This window comes from Ctenocephalides felis, unplaced genomic scaffold (assembly GCF_003426905.1).
Source record: "Ctenocephalides felis isolate EL2017-DRISC unplaced genomic scaffold, ASM342690v1 CF-g0.4_SCAFFOLD_01170, whole genome shotgun sequence".
Lineage (NCBI taxonomy): Eukaryota > Metazoa > Arthropoda > Insecta > Siphonaptera > Pulicidae > Ctenocephalides > Ctenocephalides felis.
The window spans coordinates 71,761,064-71,779,212 of NW_020537324.1; the positions used below are offsets into that span (position 1 = coordinate 71,761,064).

At 30.1% G+C, this 18,149-nt stretch overlaps 2 protein-coding genes and 1 long non-coding RNA gene across 4 annotated transcripts; 2 read left to right on the forward strand and 1 right to left on the reverse strand.

The window, feature by feature from the left end:
* Positions 1-251: 251 nt before the first annotated feature.
* Positions 252-10,423, forward strand: LOC113366159 (histone-lysine N-methyltransferase, H3 lysine-79 specific-like). The gene is made up of 5 exons (XM_026607723.1): positions 252-483; positions 556-658; positions 2,683-2,766; positions 5,209-6,095; positions 9,635-10,423. The coding sequence occupies exons 1-5, from the start codon at positions 367-369 to the stop codon at positions 10,370-10,372; spliced, it is 1,929 nt and encodes a 642-aa protein (XP_026463508.1). The 5' UTR covers positions 252-366; the 3' UTR covers positions 10,373-10,423.
* Positions 10,424-12,535: 2,112 nt separating this feature from the next.
* On the reverse strand, positions 12,536-15,528 carry LOC113368154. Of its 2 annotated transcripts, none has more exons than XM_026609723.1 (2): positions 15,478-15,528; positions 12,536-13,196 (listed from the first exon to the last, which is right to left on the reverse strand). In XM_026609723.1, the coding sequence occupies exon 2, from the start codon at positions 13,181-13,183 to the stop codon at positions 12,548-12,550; it is 636 nt and encodes a 211-aa protein (XP_026465508.1). In that variant the 5' UTR covers positions 13,184-13,196; positions 15,478-15,528; the 3' UTR covers positions 12,536-12,547. The 2 variants fall into 2 exon arrangements, with proteins under 2 accessions (XP_026465508.1, XP_026465509.1); XM_026609724.1 differs by lacking the exon at positions 15,478-15,528 and adding an exon at positions 15,284-15,444.
* A 901-nt stretch (positions 15,529-16,429) lies between these two features.
* Positions 16,430-17,912, forward strand: LOC113365904. Its single transcript, XR_003366241.1, has 5 exons — positions 16,430-16,664; positions 17,056-17,202; positions 17,268-17,465; positions 17,556-17,698; positions 17,774-17,912. It is a non-coding gene; the product is annotated as an uncharacterized LOC113365904 (long non-coding RNA).
* The last annotated feature ends 237 nt before the right edge of the window (positions 17,913-18,149 follow it).

The following is an 18,149-nucleotide window of genomic DNA, read 5'->3' on the forward strand; positions in this document are numbered from 1 at the left end:
CATTCACCACTAATTTTCGAATCATATTAATTTGAATGTAACGGTTTTTTTATCGTCCATTTTCTAACCTACAATCATTCCCAACTTCACGTCGTACAGCTCTCTTTATTTTCTATGAATATGTTTACGAAATCGTCAAACCGAATTTCTGATTTTCATGTCATATTAGTGTGCTAATTTTATATTTAAACTGAAACAAAAGCTTTTTAAAACAAACATGTGAATAATCAGATTTGAATCCTACACTTTTTTTCATATTAGTTCTCTCACCGAATAAAGTTAGGTTATGATAAAATTTTACTCTTGGAAGGAGTAAAAACATTGATTTATTGTTTCACTTGAAACTAGTTGGAAACAGGTATTATTATGGGTGATAATATTGAAGATATTGCAGTTAATGATACTGATTTAAATGCCAATAATGATTTGGTGACTTCTGGGGAAGTCGAAACGTCAAACGTTGAAGACTCCGTAAACTCACAGGCAAGTATAAACCTTAGTTTTGACCTATTTCAATCAACATAATCAAATTTTCATTACATTTTTTCATTCTAGAATGATCCAGTTAATGATGATATGTGTGACATATTAGATTCTACTACGAATAATGACACAGATGTTTTGGAGCTATCCGACTCTCAAAAGGACTTAGATGCAGGTATATAGGTTTATCTACTGTAATTACTTTGTGCACGAAACTTTGCCGGGCACAAACAGACACAGGGCTAACATTTTAATATGTTGCTCCATGATTTGATGTTATCGATACCCCCAGAGCTCAGTAACCTCATTATTTTATGCTTACTATTAATTTGGCCAATAAGAATAGCCAAGTTTTATTTACAAAATTGCAGGAAACTTATTCATGCAGTTTTTGCATAAACATTCCAAAAGAATCTGACAATTTTTTATATATAATCAATTAACACTATTCCTACTGATATTTCATGTTTACTATTCTTCAATGACCGATCATGCAAAATCTATATTTTTTAGTATTGAATGAAGAGTTAATGCTAGTTTAAAAGTTTATAAATACAAATACAAAATATTTGTTTTATTTTAGAATGCAAAATATACATTTTATTCTGTTTTATCCAATTTTTTACGATTTTTTTTCTTAGAGTGTATTTTCTGCACACGCAATTTTTACTTTTTTGGCTCATTTTGTTGGCCCTATCATCTTTCTGAAACATTATCTGGAACATTTTCTTTTAGGGAATCTGTTTTGTATTTGTACTTGGTTGATTTTTTTCTGAATTCTTGTTGGACCTATACGAGAAGTTAATTGGAATAGAAAGTACCTGCCTTGTACATCGTCTTCCCGTAATTTCTTTATGTGAAAATAATGAATTTATCCTGAATAAATACAAAATAATGTAAATCCTTGATAAATTCTCTCTAAAATTCATATTTTACCGAATGATTTCTGAATACTTTATGAATGACATTTACACCAAACACGACGATAATTCCAATTGAATTGACTCCCGTATTAGTGTAATTTGTTCAACATATGTGTATGTAAGTGAAAATTAGAATTTTCTTTCTTAGCTTCCAAAATTGTAAATATTATTTGAATCATTGATTTTTAGTTCTCCCAGTATTTGTAGCTTTAATATTGCTTAATTAATTGTACCTACCATCAGTTTTTTTTTTTTACTAAAAGTTTAGCTATAAGTAGGATGGTAAAAACGTTTGAATTTTTTACATCGTACTAGGGATTTTGATAATACGGTTTCATTGGTTATAAATCTTCAAAGCATTTCTCAGTTTTCTATGTATACTGGATGGTTATTAAAATTTTACACCCCATTTGTGCGATTTGTTGGGCTTAATTATATTTACATTGTATATTGACCAGTTACTAAAATTTTGTACTACGTTTTCTTGAATATTATTGAACATGTGTTGAATAATTTTACACCTTACCTTTATTGATAATATATGTTTGTTGATAGTAATACGTGATCTTTTACAACAATTTTGATTGCTGTCAATGTAGTTAAACCAACCTTTGGATTCAAAACAAAACCTATCAATTTGTTGTTTGGATTTCTTAGTAAAAATCTGTCTACACATAGACATTAAGCAAAAATAAGAAAACCCACTTTTTATACCGTAGAAGTGCAATATTTATACTCTTTGCCTCATATGCGCAGCGTGCATACAGGATTGGAAAAAATGCATATAAATTTGCAGAAGGCAGTTTTTACCACTCTAAATTCTTCTGAATTTACATTTTCTTGCAAGTTTGATCATATTCTTAACAATTACTACAAAAAATGCCGTACGAACATCGTCTTTCGTACTACCGGTCAAATGACCGGTCGCGGTAGGTAAGACAGCATACAATTTTTTTTCCAAAAATAAAAATTGAAAAAACAAATTAACATTGAAAAATGTTTTATACTCACATATTAGGAAAAGTCATAAAGTTTGATGACGATTCAATTACGTTTGATATGAAAAATACTAATCGAAAAATCAAAAACGGTCATTTGACCGGTTCCGGTAGGAATAGTGTTAAATTACTTACTTCAGAAAAAGTAGGTTATATTTATATTCTTATATTATACTTATAATGTAAAAACACTAAGTCTGAGTCTCTTTGTACATACTTAAAATCTGTTTCTGTCATGGTTAATGTACTGATTTTAATTGTTATAATTTTTTGTGTAGAAAAGTCTAATGACAGTGATGACTGTGATGAGTCTAGGACTGAACGAGGGAAATTTGTATCGGAACGTGTGACAGAATCAAATAGTAAGATAATTCTTTTTTAGTTCATTTCTTATTGGTGCATATTGTAATTTGATGTTTTTTTCTTTTACTTAACACAAAAGTATGTGCAAACTATGGTACTAAATTTTGTCAGTTTTTTTGAGCAAATTATCTAAATTGAAACCCAGTTGTTAGAAAAGGTGGGTTATCACGGTATGAATAATATATTAAATTAATTGTAAGGGGCATTTTGCCTCAAGGAAAGTTGCATGAACTTTCTGACATGTTTAAATAGTTTACTTAATTAATAAAAAATCAATAGATTAATTTATGAGTGTGGTATAAGTATACTAAGTTGCTGTAGAGCAAGGTTTTTCAATTTTTAACCATTTTTTATATTACACATTATTGAAAAAATCAGTTTCCAAATTTGGTCTCATTCGATTCAGATTGACTTGAAACGTTGGAAAAACATAAAATTAGCAAATAGGATTTTGAGTACATAAAAATTGTAACTTGTTTTCTGGTAAAAATAATATTCAACTAGTGGTGCATGGCATCGAGCCTTAAGGCAAATTGCTGGAACTTTTCAAACCAGAATTAAATATTCGAGGAAAAAAAATTAATAATCAATGAATATTGATCAATGATTAATAACAATTGTTTTAAATATTTTCAAAGTGATAATTATAATTACTATATATGTATTCGTTTATATATTATATAGTACAAGAAATGCCGAATGAATTCATCTGAGGATATATTTTTTATGATTAGAATAACTCATATGAAATATATACATTTTCAAATTGAATTGTAGTAATAAAATTTATATTTAAAATATAAAACATTGTATATTTTTGAAAATTTGGAAAAAAAAATTCTGATTATTTGAAATTTGTTTGAACTGTATAAGTAAACTTTAAAAATTAAAAATCTTGATACGGAACCCCAAAATTTGAACAAAATTAGTACTCATGTTTAAAATCTGTATAAAATATATGATAATTTGATATACATATGTCTAATGATCATTTTAGACCGCCAAATATAATTTTTTTTTTACATTTTTTTCTGTATCTCCGAAACCGCTGGACCCGCCTTCCCAAAAATTTAATCAGTTCTTCATTTTGTCAATACAAGTAAAATGTTTGTTGAATCATTCAAATCGGGCGCTCCGTTACCTTAAAAACTTAATTACTATTTTTGGCACTTTTTGCTCCGTATCTTCGAAACGGCTGGACCTGTCTTCGCCAAAAATTAATCAGCATGTCTCCCCATCAATAGGAATCGAATGTCAAATCGATTGATCTATGCGCCCGAAATCGTGGACGAAAAATTGTATCCAAACATACATACACACATACATCAATTTTTTCTAATTGTAAGTATGCCAAAATGTCCAGAAATCTCTAAAACCTGAAAATCAGTTTTCTAGAATGTCGGTTTTTGTAAAAAAAATCTTATATGCTACCTGTTTTATTTCTGCTACGACGTTTTTTTTTCTTTAAATAATGTATTTTTTAAATTCCCGTAGGGCAAGTTATAGTAATCGCAAAAAAATCGAAAATGAAAATTTTTATATATCTTTACGTTTCAGAGGTTTCTGAACATTTTGGCATACCTTAGAAAAAATGAATGTATGTGTGTGTGTGTGTGTGTGTGCGTGTATGTATGTGTGTGCGGATACAAATTTTCGTCGACGATTTCGGGAACACGGATCAACCGATTTGAATAATTCAAAAAACATTCGATTCGTATTGATAAGGAGACGTGCTGATTAGTTTTTGGCGAAGGCAGGTCCAGCCATTTCGAAGATACGGGGCAAAAAGTGCCAAAAACCGTGACTCACTTTTTAAGAGAACCGAGCGTCCGATGTGAATAATTCAAAAAACATTTCATTTGTATTGACAAGATGAAGAATTGATCAAATTTTCATGAAGGCAGGTCTAGCGGTTTCGGAGATCTAATGCAAAAAGTAAAAAAAATGCCATTTGGCGGTTAAAAATGATTATTAGATATATGCACATCAAATTATCAGATATTTTATAGAGATTTTAACAATAAGTATATTTTTTTTTACATTTCTATGGGTTCCGTACCAATGCTTATGCGTTAGAGGGCGGCGCGGCACTTGCGCGCTTTGACATTTCGTCTCTATGCAGTTCAAGCAGTACGATTGCTTTGAAAAAAAGTTCAGAATTTCCAAAATATGTCAAAATGAAGAAAACATTTTTCTTTTCAAAAAAATTTCGTTTTCAAAAAAAAAATTTTTTTTTTCAAAAAAAAAGTAATTTTTTGACAAATTTATAGTTTCTCAAAAATCTCATTTTTTCGAAATAAAATTTTTCAAAAATGTTAATCGTTTTTAAAAAAATAATAATTTTTGCTACGGGAAGTTCTAGCAATTTGCCTTAAGGCACGATGCCTTAATTGCCTTAAGACAGAATTCCACTTACAGCTAGTTTAATTTCTTTTCTTTAGATGGGAGTGATGTGGTACCCGCCAAGAACGTGGAACGTGTTCACGGAGCAAGAAAAAAAATAAACCCGCCGCCCCAGAGAAGAAATAACTTCTACAATAATCACAAGATGATGCACAATGATATGCGCCCTCGTTTCAATCAGCACAATAGATTTAGAAATCCCCTAGAAGGCCCCAGACTGAGAGCCAATCACGGTTTCATGCAGCCAAACTTCAATCCTAATGTACAGTTTCAACAAATGCAGCAAATGAATGCTGGCGTTCCAATTTTTGCCAATACCAGCAATTTTCCTAACATACCAACCATTCCGCAGTATCCTGTGCAACAGCAGTTCATAATAAATCCCGGTACTCCTTTTCAAAATCCTTATATAATAAATCAAATCCAATTACCGCAACAAGTCGGGAACGTGCAACCCATGATTCCAAATCAACCGAATTGTGGTTTTGCGCAAATTCCGATGCAAATAAACAATATGCCGATGCCACAAGGTTTTGCCTTTCAACAACCTGCTATGAGTGCACCGATACCAGCTGGTAATTCATCTAATTTCAATTTAGCCCCTCCAACCAACAGTACTAGTACCAATAATAACCCTGAATCAAGGAAAGTGCTTATTAATCCCCATTTCAAGGGGAGGATTAATGTGCAGGAGGGTATTAATAGGACAATGTTGGATGATATTGTGTTGTTGCGTCAGCAGGAAGAATTCATTAATCAAAATCGTAAGAATTTGCAGAAGCGTATGCACTCTTCACCTCGGTATTCTGAATCTCCGGAACCGGATTACAGGCCTTCACTTAAATCGAGGCATATGCAATCCAGGTATCGATACAAGAAGAATCAGGATCATCGTGATGATAATAGTAAGGCGGAAACGCAAAAGGTAATTTTTTAATTATTTTTAACTATTTTTAACATCCCGTACCAGTAATTGCAAAAGATTGAAAATGTAAGTTTTTGCAAATCTTTACATTTTAAAGGTTTAAGAGGGTTGTTTGGTTTTTATTTTTATTTTCATATTTGCGATTTTTTGATATTATGAAAGCCAAAAACCTTAGAATTATTTAAAAAAAAATCATCTCAATATCTATTTTTTTGACGAAGTTATAGATATATATATCTCTATATGTATGATCCTCTGAAACCTGAATCCTCTGAAAAGTTTTTTCATCCCTCCGCGAGCTATTGTATGCCAGCTGCTCTCTTTTTCATTATGATACCTCATGCTCGAGACCTTTTTAATGTGTCAGCATTCTTTGAACACCATGGTGTATTTAGTACATTAAATTAAGTGGTGTATTTAGTACATTATATTAAAAACTTTAAATACGTTTTTCTCAAATTGACTTTTTTCAATGCGGTGCCACAAGTTAAAAAAAACTACGCAAAAAATTTTCGCATAGCTTCTCGCCCCACAAAAAAAGGTCTTTTTTTAACACTTTTTTTTTTAAATAGCTGCCATTTTTTTCCTTCTTGCTTTTTTTTTCATTTTGGTAGGGGGACTGGATTCAAACTTCTTCTTCGACGTAGTTTCTTTTTTTTTATTTTGGCGCCCCTTGGTTAAAAAATGACAGCGAAAAAAAATTTTTTTTGTTATATTCTATAATTTTGTAATTTTTGTTAAAAAAAAAACGCATGTCTCTATGATAAATACATTTCGAGAAAAACAAACAAATACCTTGCATTTTTTGTAAAAACATGTAAAAACCCCCTTAAAAAACATGTATGAATGTGTGTGTGTGCAAATGTATGTATGTATGTGCGGATACAAATTTTTGTTGACGATTACGAGAGCATGGAATGATTTCTATTGATGGAGAGACGTGCTGATTAGTTTTTGGTAAAGGCAGGTCCAGCCGTTCTGAAGATACCGTGCAAAAAGTGCCAAAAATAGCAAGAGAATCCATATTGAATGATTCAAAAAGTATTTTAGTTGTGTTGCAAAATTGACTTTTTTTTGCAAATGCAGGCCCAGCGATTTTGAAGATTCAAAAACATTTTTACAAATTTCAAAAAAAATATTTTTTCAACATTTTCTAACAAAACTATTTTTTTTTTCTCAAGATATTCAAACAATTTGTGTGTGTTTGTATGTGTGGATACAATTTTTTGCCCATGTTTTTGGGAGCACGGATCAACCGATTTGAATTATTCAAAACGCGTTCAATTTTTATTGATAAGGAAACGTGCTGATTATATTTTAGCAAAGGTTGGTGCAGCCGTTTCGGAGATATGGTAGAAAGAGTATAGAAAATAGAATTTGATTTTTGAAAAAACGGAACATCCGATTTGAATGATTCAAAAAACATTCGATTGTTATTAATGGGGAGAAGTCCTGATTAGTTTTTGGCAGCGGCAGTTACAGCCGTTTCAAAGATACGGTGCAAACAGTGCCAGAAATGGTATTTCAAATTTTGAAAGAACGGAACATCCGATTTGAATGATTTAAAAAGTATTTTATTTGTATTGACGGAATGAAAAATTTACTTTTATTTTGCAAAGGTCTTTTGTTTTGCAAAGGTTTCGGAGATTCAAATAAAAAAGTTAGAGAAATGCCATTTGGTGGTGTAGAATGTCTTATGGAAAATTGCTGGAACTTTCCGTACCGTAATTTTAAATTTTTAAAAGCCGTTCTCTTAAAAACTGAGTTACCGTTTTCGGCACTTTTTGCCCCGTATCTTTGGAACAACTAGACCTGCTTTCGCCAAAAACTAATCAGCACGTCTCCTTATCAATACGAATCGAATGTTTTTTGAATTATTCAAATCGGTTGATCTGTATTCCCGAAATCGTCGACGAAAATTTGTATCCGAACATACATACATACACGCACACACATACACACACACACATCCATTTTTCCTAAGGTATGCCAAAATGTTCAGAAGGTTTTGAAACGTAAAGATCTATAAAAATTTTCATTTTCGATTTTTTGCGATTACTATAACTTGTCCTGCGAGAAGTTAATAAATATACTTCAAATATTTTTCTTGTTGAATTTCGTTTGAAAACTTAATAAACCTTAAATACAGATTTATAGAAAATTTTATAACATATTTAATGATATATAATACATTTGTTATATTTTAACTATTTATAATAAATCTAACGTGGTTTTAAAACAATGCGCCAAAATTTTACTCCAAATAGGTTTTATAAATAAATTTGTTCAAAATAAGTATATTTCAGATATATTTTTTTGATGAATTTTGTTCGAAAAGTTAACAAACGTTATATACAGATAAGGTTAAATGAAAACGGCGTGTTAAATTAGCCTTTCACACAGGGCCGGATTTCGAAATTTGGCATTGACAAATCTTTGAAATTTTACTTAAATTGTTTTTATATATTATTTCCGTTCCAAAAATTGATATTAAATTTTTTTTTGAAAACTTAAAAAAAATTAATTTTTGAAAATTTTGATTTTTTTTTTTTATTTTGAAATATTTTTGAAATTTTGAACATTTATTAATGGAGACAAAATATAGATGGGTGTAAGCGTCGCGTCGCAGCCTAACAAAACCCATAAAAATGTAAACAAAATTCATACTTTATTATTAAAATATCTATAAAATACCCTTTTTTCATTTTTCAGAAAAGTTTAAAGCTCGTTATAAAATGTAATTTTCAGTATGAGAAGTTCCAGTAATTTGCCTTAAGTAACAACGCCACTAGTCACTAGTTTAATTTTTTTGGCGCTATAAGCTTGGAAGTGAACTTTGTCGTCTTATAGGGGCTCGAGATCTGAAGAACATATTTTTCTTAAACTTCCAGCTCATTTACGAAACTTCATTTTAGCAAAATTGCCAAATTTGATAATAACTTATTAACTATTATTTAATAATTTACGTTTGGAGAGGTAGAAAAAGCAAAATAATAAATTATAATAATCGGTTATTTGGACCCAAATTTTGCATTGCAATTGTATTATGTTTTGTTAATTATATTTCTTGAAATAAAAAATGTTATTAAAAAAATAGTTAATAGTTATATATAAATAGTAAATAGTTAAATATTAGGTTGTCAAATATCTTCCTTCCGCCTTTTTGTATTATAAACCAAGAGCAAAAAAGCGGAAGGGAGATATTTGACAACCTAATATAGTCCAAATTTTGCCGCCCCCGATAATCTGCCGCCCTGGGCAGTAGCCCCGACTGCCCCTACTGTAAATCCAGCACTGCTCTCACATTCATAATTTTGGACTTGTATTTTCCGAAATTTTACGAAAATTAACAAAAATTATAAAAATGAACTTTTTGACTGCCTGGGATACCTAAGTGCTAGTTATTTCTAAACAATTATGAAGAAAATTGAGCAAGCATAATAGAAAGTTACCTTCCCGGTTTTGACTTGAATAAATATGGTCACCTTACCTCTAGTCAATTACTAATAAAGTACTAAATTTATTTAATTTTCCTTTAGAAAAGTGCTCCAGTTGAAGAAATTGTTGAAGACAATGAAACAAAAGAGTATCGAAAACGGGTCGAGGAACAGCGTAAAAAAAGGGAAATGTTTCTGAAGCAAAAAGAGGAGCGAAGAAGAAAACGTATGCAAAAGCGTGAATCGATGGAAGTCGATAGTACGGTAAAAGAACCTTTAGAAAACCCAGAAACCCCTGAACTGCATTTGGACGAAAGTAAATTTAAAGACGACAGTATTCACAATCGCCTGAACAAGCCCGTGCATCTTACTGGAGTCCTAAACCTTAAAACAGGTTTGATTAAACCAAAGTCCAAGGATGCTGATACTCCCAAAACCCCTGAAGCACAAACTAGTACAACACCTACCAAAGTACAAACCGTAGTAGATTCTAAGAAAGATAATGTTAATAGTACAAGTCCGACGAAAGTTAATAATGTAACTAACATAGATTCTATTACCAATGATATATCAGTACCAAAGCAGGAAGTTTCAAGTCCCGATGTAACAGAATCTGTATTAGATAAACCGATGGCACCTAAGGCTGGTTTCTTAGGAAGGCGGTTAGTCATTGCTTCCAATACATCGAAGCACAACATTGTTGTCCAGGCAGAAAATCGTGAGCCGGCTGAAGAGAAACCTGCAGTTAGTACCGGATCTGGTATTTTTAGCAAAGTTGTCGTCAATCAAGAGTTGAGTGATGATGATGAAGATCTCAGTTTCCTTGAAGAATCGTTTTGAAGACGTTTATTCCAAATAGTGAGTGATAATTGTACTATACATTTGACTTATGAATTTTTTATACAGAAGTATCAGCTTAAAAAAACTTTAATGGATTATGAACTAATATGGAGTTTATGAAAGTTTATACTTTTGTTCTATTATTATGATTAAATTAATTGCAATAATCAAACTAAAATGTATTATTAAGTTTATAACGAATAAGTTATATACGGTTTTTGCGAAATTATCCATTTTGCTGATTTTTTTCTCGACGTTTCAAGTCATTCTGAATCGAATGCGATCAAATTTGAAAAATATGTGTGTGTGCGTATGTGCGGATACGCACATATTCATCGGCGATTTCGAGTACACGGATCAACCGATTTGAATGATTCAATTCGTATTGATAAGGACTTGCTGATCAGTTTTTTTCAAAGGCAGGTCTAGCGGTTTTGGAGATTCAATAAAAAAATGTAAATTTGGCGGTTAAAAATGATCATTACTAGACATATGCACATCAAATTATCAGATATTTTATAAGGATTTTCATATGTAAAAAATTTGTGTTTATTTTTTTGAGTTTCGTGCCCATATTCATCTGTTAGGCTACGGTATTGCGTACGCGGCGCTTAAGCGCTTCGGTATTGCGTCTTCAAAGTTCAAAATTCTCAAAAAAATATCAAAATATGAAATAAAAAGAACTTTTCAAAAAAGTTATTTTTTTTAATTTTCCAAAAAAGATTAATTCACGGTTCGGAAAGTTCCAGTAATTTGCCTTAGGGTGTATTGTAATCGCAAAAAAATCGAACAAGATTTTTCTTTGCATATCTCACGTTTCGAAAATTATGTATATTTTATAAAAAATTGGACGTGTTTGTATTATGTGCGGATACAATTTTTCGTTGATGATTCAAAAAAATCATTTTATTGTGTTGGCGGTGTGAAGAAATCGTTAGATTCGGCGGTTTCAAAATTTTGAAAAAAAAAATCAAAAGTTTCAAAAAATAATCCAAAAGTTTTTCCATTTTTTCAAAATTTTCAGAGTTTCAAAATTTTCTAATTTTAGAAAAAAACATTTTTTAATTATTATAGCCGAGAAAGAATATCGGATTTTATTAATATTTTTAAGAATATGCAATTTTTTTTTTGAAAATTTCAAAATTTGATAAATTCTAAAGTTAATCGGCGATTTCAAAATATTGAAAAAAAAATCAAAAGTTTCAAGAAATTCGAATTTTCGATATTTTTCAGAATTTTCAAAGAGTTTCAAAATATCTTAATGTAAAATAAAACATTTTTCAATTAATATCGAAAAAGATTAGTGCGTTTTATTGAAATTTTTTCTGAAAATTTCAAAATTTGATAAAATCTAAAGTTAATTTAATCGGCGGTTTCAAAATTTTGAAAAAAATAAAAGTTTCAAGAAAAACAAATTTTCGATTATTTTTTCAGAATTTTCAAAGTTTCAAAATTTTCTAATTTAAAAAAAAAACATTTTTTAATTATTATCAAATAAGAATATCGGGTTTTATTAAAATTTTCAATAATATTCATAATTTGATTAATTCCAAAGCTATTGAATAATCTTAACTTTGCAATTCAGTTTAAAAATGTGTATATAATAAAAATAAGAAATATGAGATAAGGTCCTCGGAAGACTTCCTAGTAAGGATGCAATCTGTTTAGATTTTTTTTTAAGATGTTTTCTTTTCTTGTAAATATTGTTAGGAGGAAGCTTTATGGTTCCAGATTTGGAAACCAGTAAAGCCAATTTAAATTCAAATAAGCATTTTTAATAAATATTTTAAAGCATTTTATAATTTATATGAAAGCATTGTTTAATTTATAAGCATTTATAATAATTATTTGAAAGCATTTAAAACAATTGTTATTAATCATTGACCAAATAGTATTGATTGTTGATTATTTTTATTCCTTGAAGGTTCTGTAATTCGCTTTGAGGCACAATGCCATACACCACTAGTTAATATTTAATATATCAAATGTTATAAGAATAAAGAAACGTTTTTTTTAATTATTTATTTATTTTTCTGCATCAAGTTGAAAAAGATTGAGGGAGATTTTAATTTTTTATAATACATTTTACAATATATTCTAATGAGCTTATTTATACATTGTATCTGTACTGACTAAAACGCCAGTAAATAAAAAATACAAATTAAATCAACTATATTAACAATTAACACCATTTGAGGACTTGCTCTTGCAAAGGTACTTAATTTCCAAATTTGCACCTATAATATCACAGGCATGAGATGTTTTCGAAACATGATAAGGTTTAAACACAATCTTATATACACTTTTCATTCTTTTCAATTCATCTGAGATACACTTCCGCATCTCAACAGGTAAATCTATTAAACAACCGGACAAATCCTTTTTCGGCAAATTCAACTGTTCTGCCATTTCTGCATAATGCTCATTCAATTGCAAATACAGATCTTGAGATGTTTTAGTCAAAACATTTTCAGAATCATGGTGCGGCACTTGGTTATTCCACAATACCACTTCACCTAGTGCTTCGACTGTGCTATTTAATGGCAAGTTTGTACCAAGAAGGCCTGTTATTAATCTAATTCTAAAATAGCCATCGGGGAGTTGAATATCTTGAGGCAAGGCGGGGATGCGTAAACTTTCCAAGTAATACATTTTATCGTTTTCGTCGTATATTAATTTTCCTATTATACTGCATTTGCCGTAATGGGCTTCTAAAGGATGCTTTGTGGCCAGTAGGTCTTCTACAAGCAGGGGTTCGAAATATTCTCTTGGGGATTTCGGTTGTAGGGGAATGTCTTCGAATCTTGACATTGTTAAATCATAACTGAAAAATTAAGTGAATAAATTATAAGTTTTAAACTATAGCCAATAAGTTGTAAAGGACTTATTACCTATAATTTTAACCCTCCGTCGGTCGGCGTGGTCTGGCCAGACTTTTTTTCGACTTCAATTAAAAAAAAAAAATCTAGTAATCCTATCTTTTCCTAAAATTTCATTAGCTGACGATCAATGAAAAAATCAGGACGAAAAAATGTACAGAAGGATAATTATAAGGATATTAAATTTTTTATACTTCGAACGGTCGGAAAGGTCTGTCTAGACCACCCCGACATTTTGTATGAAATATACGCTTTTTGATATATGTAAATCAGTATTTTGTCTTTTTTCATGGTATTTTCTATTCAAACTGCGTTGTATATATTCTTTGCTATGTGTTGTAACATGAATGTTAGTATTTTCACGACGAAAGTTTCTTGAAAACCTACCAAACTTATTGGTAATCGCAAACACTGAAAATCGGATGAGTAATGTACACATTATCAATAATTTTTCTACCCGTACTGCGTTCGAATTTTTAATTGGAAAACCTGTAGTGAAATTATATTTTCATTTTGAGTTTTACAGCTCATTTCAAAGGCGACGCACCTCATTTCGTTTTCATTTGAATTTCACATTCATTTCAAAGGCGCCGAAAAAGAATAAATATTGTTTTTCATTGATATAAAACAGAAAAATTAACAAAAAAAGCAACGATTTTTTTATATTTCTTGATTTTTGTAATATAATATATAATGTAATATTTTTATTATAAGCAAGTACAACACATGCAAAAGACGGTAAGAAAAAGAAAAAATCAAAACTATAAATATTTACTACTAATAATCGTTAATATATAAGACACCAAAAACTCATTTATCCCATATAAATGCATGTAAAATGAATGGTGGTCCAGCCAGACCTTTCCGACCGTTCGAAGGTGAAAAAATATCCGACCAACGGAGGGTTAAGTAAGAGAAATGTTTTGAAATCTTTATTTGTTTAATTGCTCATTAATTAATTCAGATAAATCATAACTGAAAAATTCAGTAAATAAATCACAAGTTTAAAATAATAGATAAGATGTAAAAGATTGTTTTGTAAAGAATTTTGAAATATTGTCTAAAAAGTAAAGGAAAAAGATATTTGTGTCACACAACATGTTGTCGATTCGTTTTATTTACTGCTTATAAATCGTTTGAAATTATCCTTCATTATTCGGTTAAAAAAGTCTATATTGTGTTTTAAATTATTAATGTGGTCTGCAAGCACAGTTTTAAATTGTCTTGAATTTTTAGAATTATTTTTCTGTTGTTGCAATCGTTTAATCAACTTCTGGCTCGTCTCTCCTATGTAAATTAAATTACAATCAAGACAATTCATTTGATATACAATATTTCTAAGTCGTTCGATGTTGTCAAAGCTTACAATTTGATTTTCCTGATCCTGAATGTAAAGTATTACAAAGTTGCCTATTTTTATAAATAATGAAGAATGAATTGATATTCAGATTTATTACTCTAAACAAGAAATCAAGCACAACAATAGTTTGTGTAGCTGTGTATTATTTATATACCGATATACTTCATAATGGACATCTATGCAGTTTATTCATTGCTAGTGTTAATGCAATTATTCAAGATTGTTATATTACGAATGAATATCATAGAATTTATTAATCAGCAATTACTCTATTTCTCTAATAAAGGTTCAAGTCCTATATGCTAATTACAATGACAAAGAGAATAAAATTTTTGTAATTAAGTTCATGTTGCTGTTCCAAAATGTTTTGTCTGTAACTATAGTAACAATTTTCATTTTGAGTGGGTTATAAGAGAAATATTTGAGGTACCAGTCAGAGTTAATTGGTTTTTGGTACCGATTTGTTATTAATTTATTATCTGCAGTATGTATAAGTTTGATTTCTAAGAAACTAATTGAGTTCATTGTCTCTAAACCAACTGTAAATTTGTCGATTATGTTTTTAACTTATATTGCACACTATCTTTTTGTGATTTTTTAAGTTAGTATTTTGTGAAATTACAAGTGTAATGTTTATAATACATAGTGTAGTGCAATGCAATATCTTCATACCGTGAATTATCAAATTTTCTGCTCCTAATTCTAAGATAAACTAATTATGAGTACTTTTTACACCTATAATTTTTTAATCTCAATTGTTTTAGTTTTTAAATTTTATTTTTAGTTATCACTGAATGAAATCGAGTATAGGCAATATCTGCAAAAGTATTAATTAGATCACATATATGGTAAATGAAATACTATACCAGATTGTTATGGATATTTTCGAAAATTATAATTTTAAATAATTTTTGACACATAACCAAAAAAATTAATTTAAATTTTTGACAAATGAATTAGCAGCTGTCACTTTTGAGTTTTTCATTTCCTCACGTTGTCCGAGCTGATTTTTAAATTGCAAGTGTCTCATCCAAAACATCAGTCGACCATCATCTATGGTGCGGCCTCTCGCTCAGCCTCGCTTCTAACTTTTAACCAGATGATTTTACATCAGATTATTCTGATGTAGAATCAGGCGATAATTCTGATAGAGGGTAAACAAAACAATCTAATACAAAACCACAACAGTGTACTAATAGAATGAAAGGGCCAAGTAATTTTAATTCTAAATACCATTTGCAAAGAAAATAAGGAAGTTCACAGCGAAGGACATAATTCTTGCTTTGAAACAGTACAAAAAGTCTGCAAAGGCATCAAATGCATAAATGTTTATTCTGTTTATTGAAAACACCTGGCTTTATAGTTTTTCATCTTATATGGAAGTTTTAGTGTTAATGTTTTCATCATGATCATAAAATGGGTAAATGTGATGTTTAAAAAACACTTATACACAGAAACTATTCAAAGACTTCGTCAAATGTAACTTTATTATAATGATTGATTAGATAGCAAAATAACTATTAAATAGAGAGATAATAAAGAAGAATGTCACGTAAATGAATTTTAATCCTAGGAATTTAGTTTTATCTCAATTTGGTTGTCAATATATATATTTTTAATTTTTTGTAGGGTAAGTTATTGTCATAGATAAAAGAAGAGACCAGGGCTTAATTTACAAAATGTACATGTGCTGCCATCAAAGTTGCGCATTTAAATCGATGAAACGTTTGTACTCAGACATAGCGATCTATTTATATTTGTTTATCTACGCATGGGCCTGTCAATACCAATGCGATGAGGGTTGTGTCACATTGCGCGGGCTGTTTTAGTTCATTGTGTTTCAGAGTTCGGACCCATGTGGTTTGTGTGGGCTTGAGCCCCCCATGCAATTTGATGGGTGGGCTGAGCCCTAGTACACAAGAAATGCAGAATCGTTACACGACAGGAATATTTAAAAATGATAATGAAATGACCAGAGTTGCATTTATAATGGATCACCTTTGAACAGATCTCAGGACTTCGGGGGTAGCTCACCTTTTAATAGACTATCTAGGTAAGGATAATTGTATTTATTAAGGTGACCAACTCATGCTGAGTTTTGTACTTTGAAAGTGCTCATTTTCATAATTTTATACAAATAAATGGTCCCTTCAATTGAATGGAAAGAAGTTTTTTCAGCAGTCAGATTTGTAATGAAGGAAGCGAAGGATATAGTTACAAGCACCATTATTTTGAAAGAAATTCAGAGAGTAAATTTATATTTATGACTAACTAGTGGTTCACGGCATTATGTTATAAGATAAACTTCCGGAACTTTATGTGCCATAATTAAACATTTAAAAAATTAAAATAATTAATAATCAATACAAATTGATCACAAAAAAATGTTGGTTACGCTAACTTTATGCACATTGTTATAGATCTGTTATACAATCTTTTTGCAGGCATTCATTATCTGAAAATGTGGATCGTTCACCTATGAGCAGCACAAAATTAAATTCCTCCACAGTTTCGATCGAGAGCTGCTGGTGTAAAAACAATGCAGGCTGCGGCAGGACCACTGCTTCAACAAGACATAGAATAAATCCAAGGTAAGAAATTGTAAATTACACAAATATTAAATAAATGATATTTATGAGTTGTATTTATTTTTCAGTTTGTATACTGATGTAAATAGTCCAGGCTTAACGCAAAGAATTGTACACTACAGTGAAAGTTTTCAAAATGAAAGACCTACAATAGAGCAGCGTTATAAGGGTGTTGGACAATTACCTATAGTAAATTTAAATAGAAATCAGCCAAGAAAAACCTCCTGTAACTAATTCTTCTGTTAAGATAAAAATTGGACCTCCAGGTTTGTACTTACAGAAGAAATTTATGGTCTAATTAATACTTAATACTTAATTTTTTTTTATTTCATACTATGTATTTTTTGTCTCATCAGTAACAGAACAAAGACTACATATGCTGAACACAGATCAGCATCGGCCAATAGTTCCTTTGCCCATTCAGGAATCAATTGCATCTGCCACAAGAAGTGTGCTTGAAGCACTAAAAGAAATTAGTCGAAAAAGAATTCACACTCAGGTATATAATTAACCACAAATTTCAACTCACTTTTTACAATATCTATTTATTTTAACCTGATAAAATATTTTTTAGGACAATTCAGAATACAGCTTCTCAGAAGATATTTCCAAAAGACAAAGAAAGGAATCGTTGACCAGAAATAATGTTAGTTCCACTCCATTTGCAAGGCCTCCTATCTAAACGACCTAGAGATGACAAATTCCATGATTTTGCTGACACTTCTGTATTTAGTAGATTTTTGCCTAATGATACATATATATATATATATATATATATATATGTTAAAGTAGTTAATTTTGATGTTGAGAAATATGAGTAAGTTCTTCAAGGGCATACATCAAATAAAAGGCAAAGATTTAGAAGTTAATCTTTAATTTTTCCAAACGTTTCGACATAGTATTTTATGTCATCATCAGTGGATATAAATATGGTCTTACATCAGTAGCTA

What these genes read in the sequence shown, in the direction of transcription:
- LOC113366159 (XM_026607723.1), top strand. Translation starts at nt 367, where the DNA reads ATGGGTGATAATATTGAAGATATTGCAGTTAATGATACTGATTTAAAT. An exon ending in TCAAAAGGACTTAGATGCAG is followed by an intron (nt 659 to 2,682) that starts GTATATAGGTTT and finishes TTTTTTGTGTAG; the next exon opens with AAAAGTCTAATGACAGTGAT. An exon ending in GTAAGGCGGAAACGCAAAAG is followed by an intron (nt 6,096 to 9,634) that starts GTAATTTTTTAA and finishes ATTTTCCTTTAG; the next exon opens with AAAAGTGCTCCAGTTGAAGA.
- LOC113368154 (XM_026609723.1), bottom strand. Translation starts at nt 13,183, where the DNA reads ATGTCAAGATTCGAAGACATTCCCCTACAACCGAAATCCCCAAGAGAA.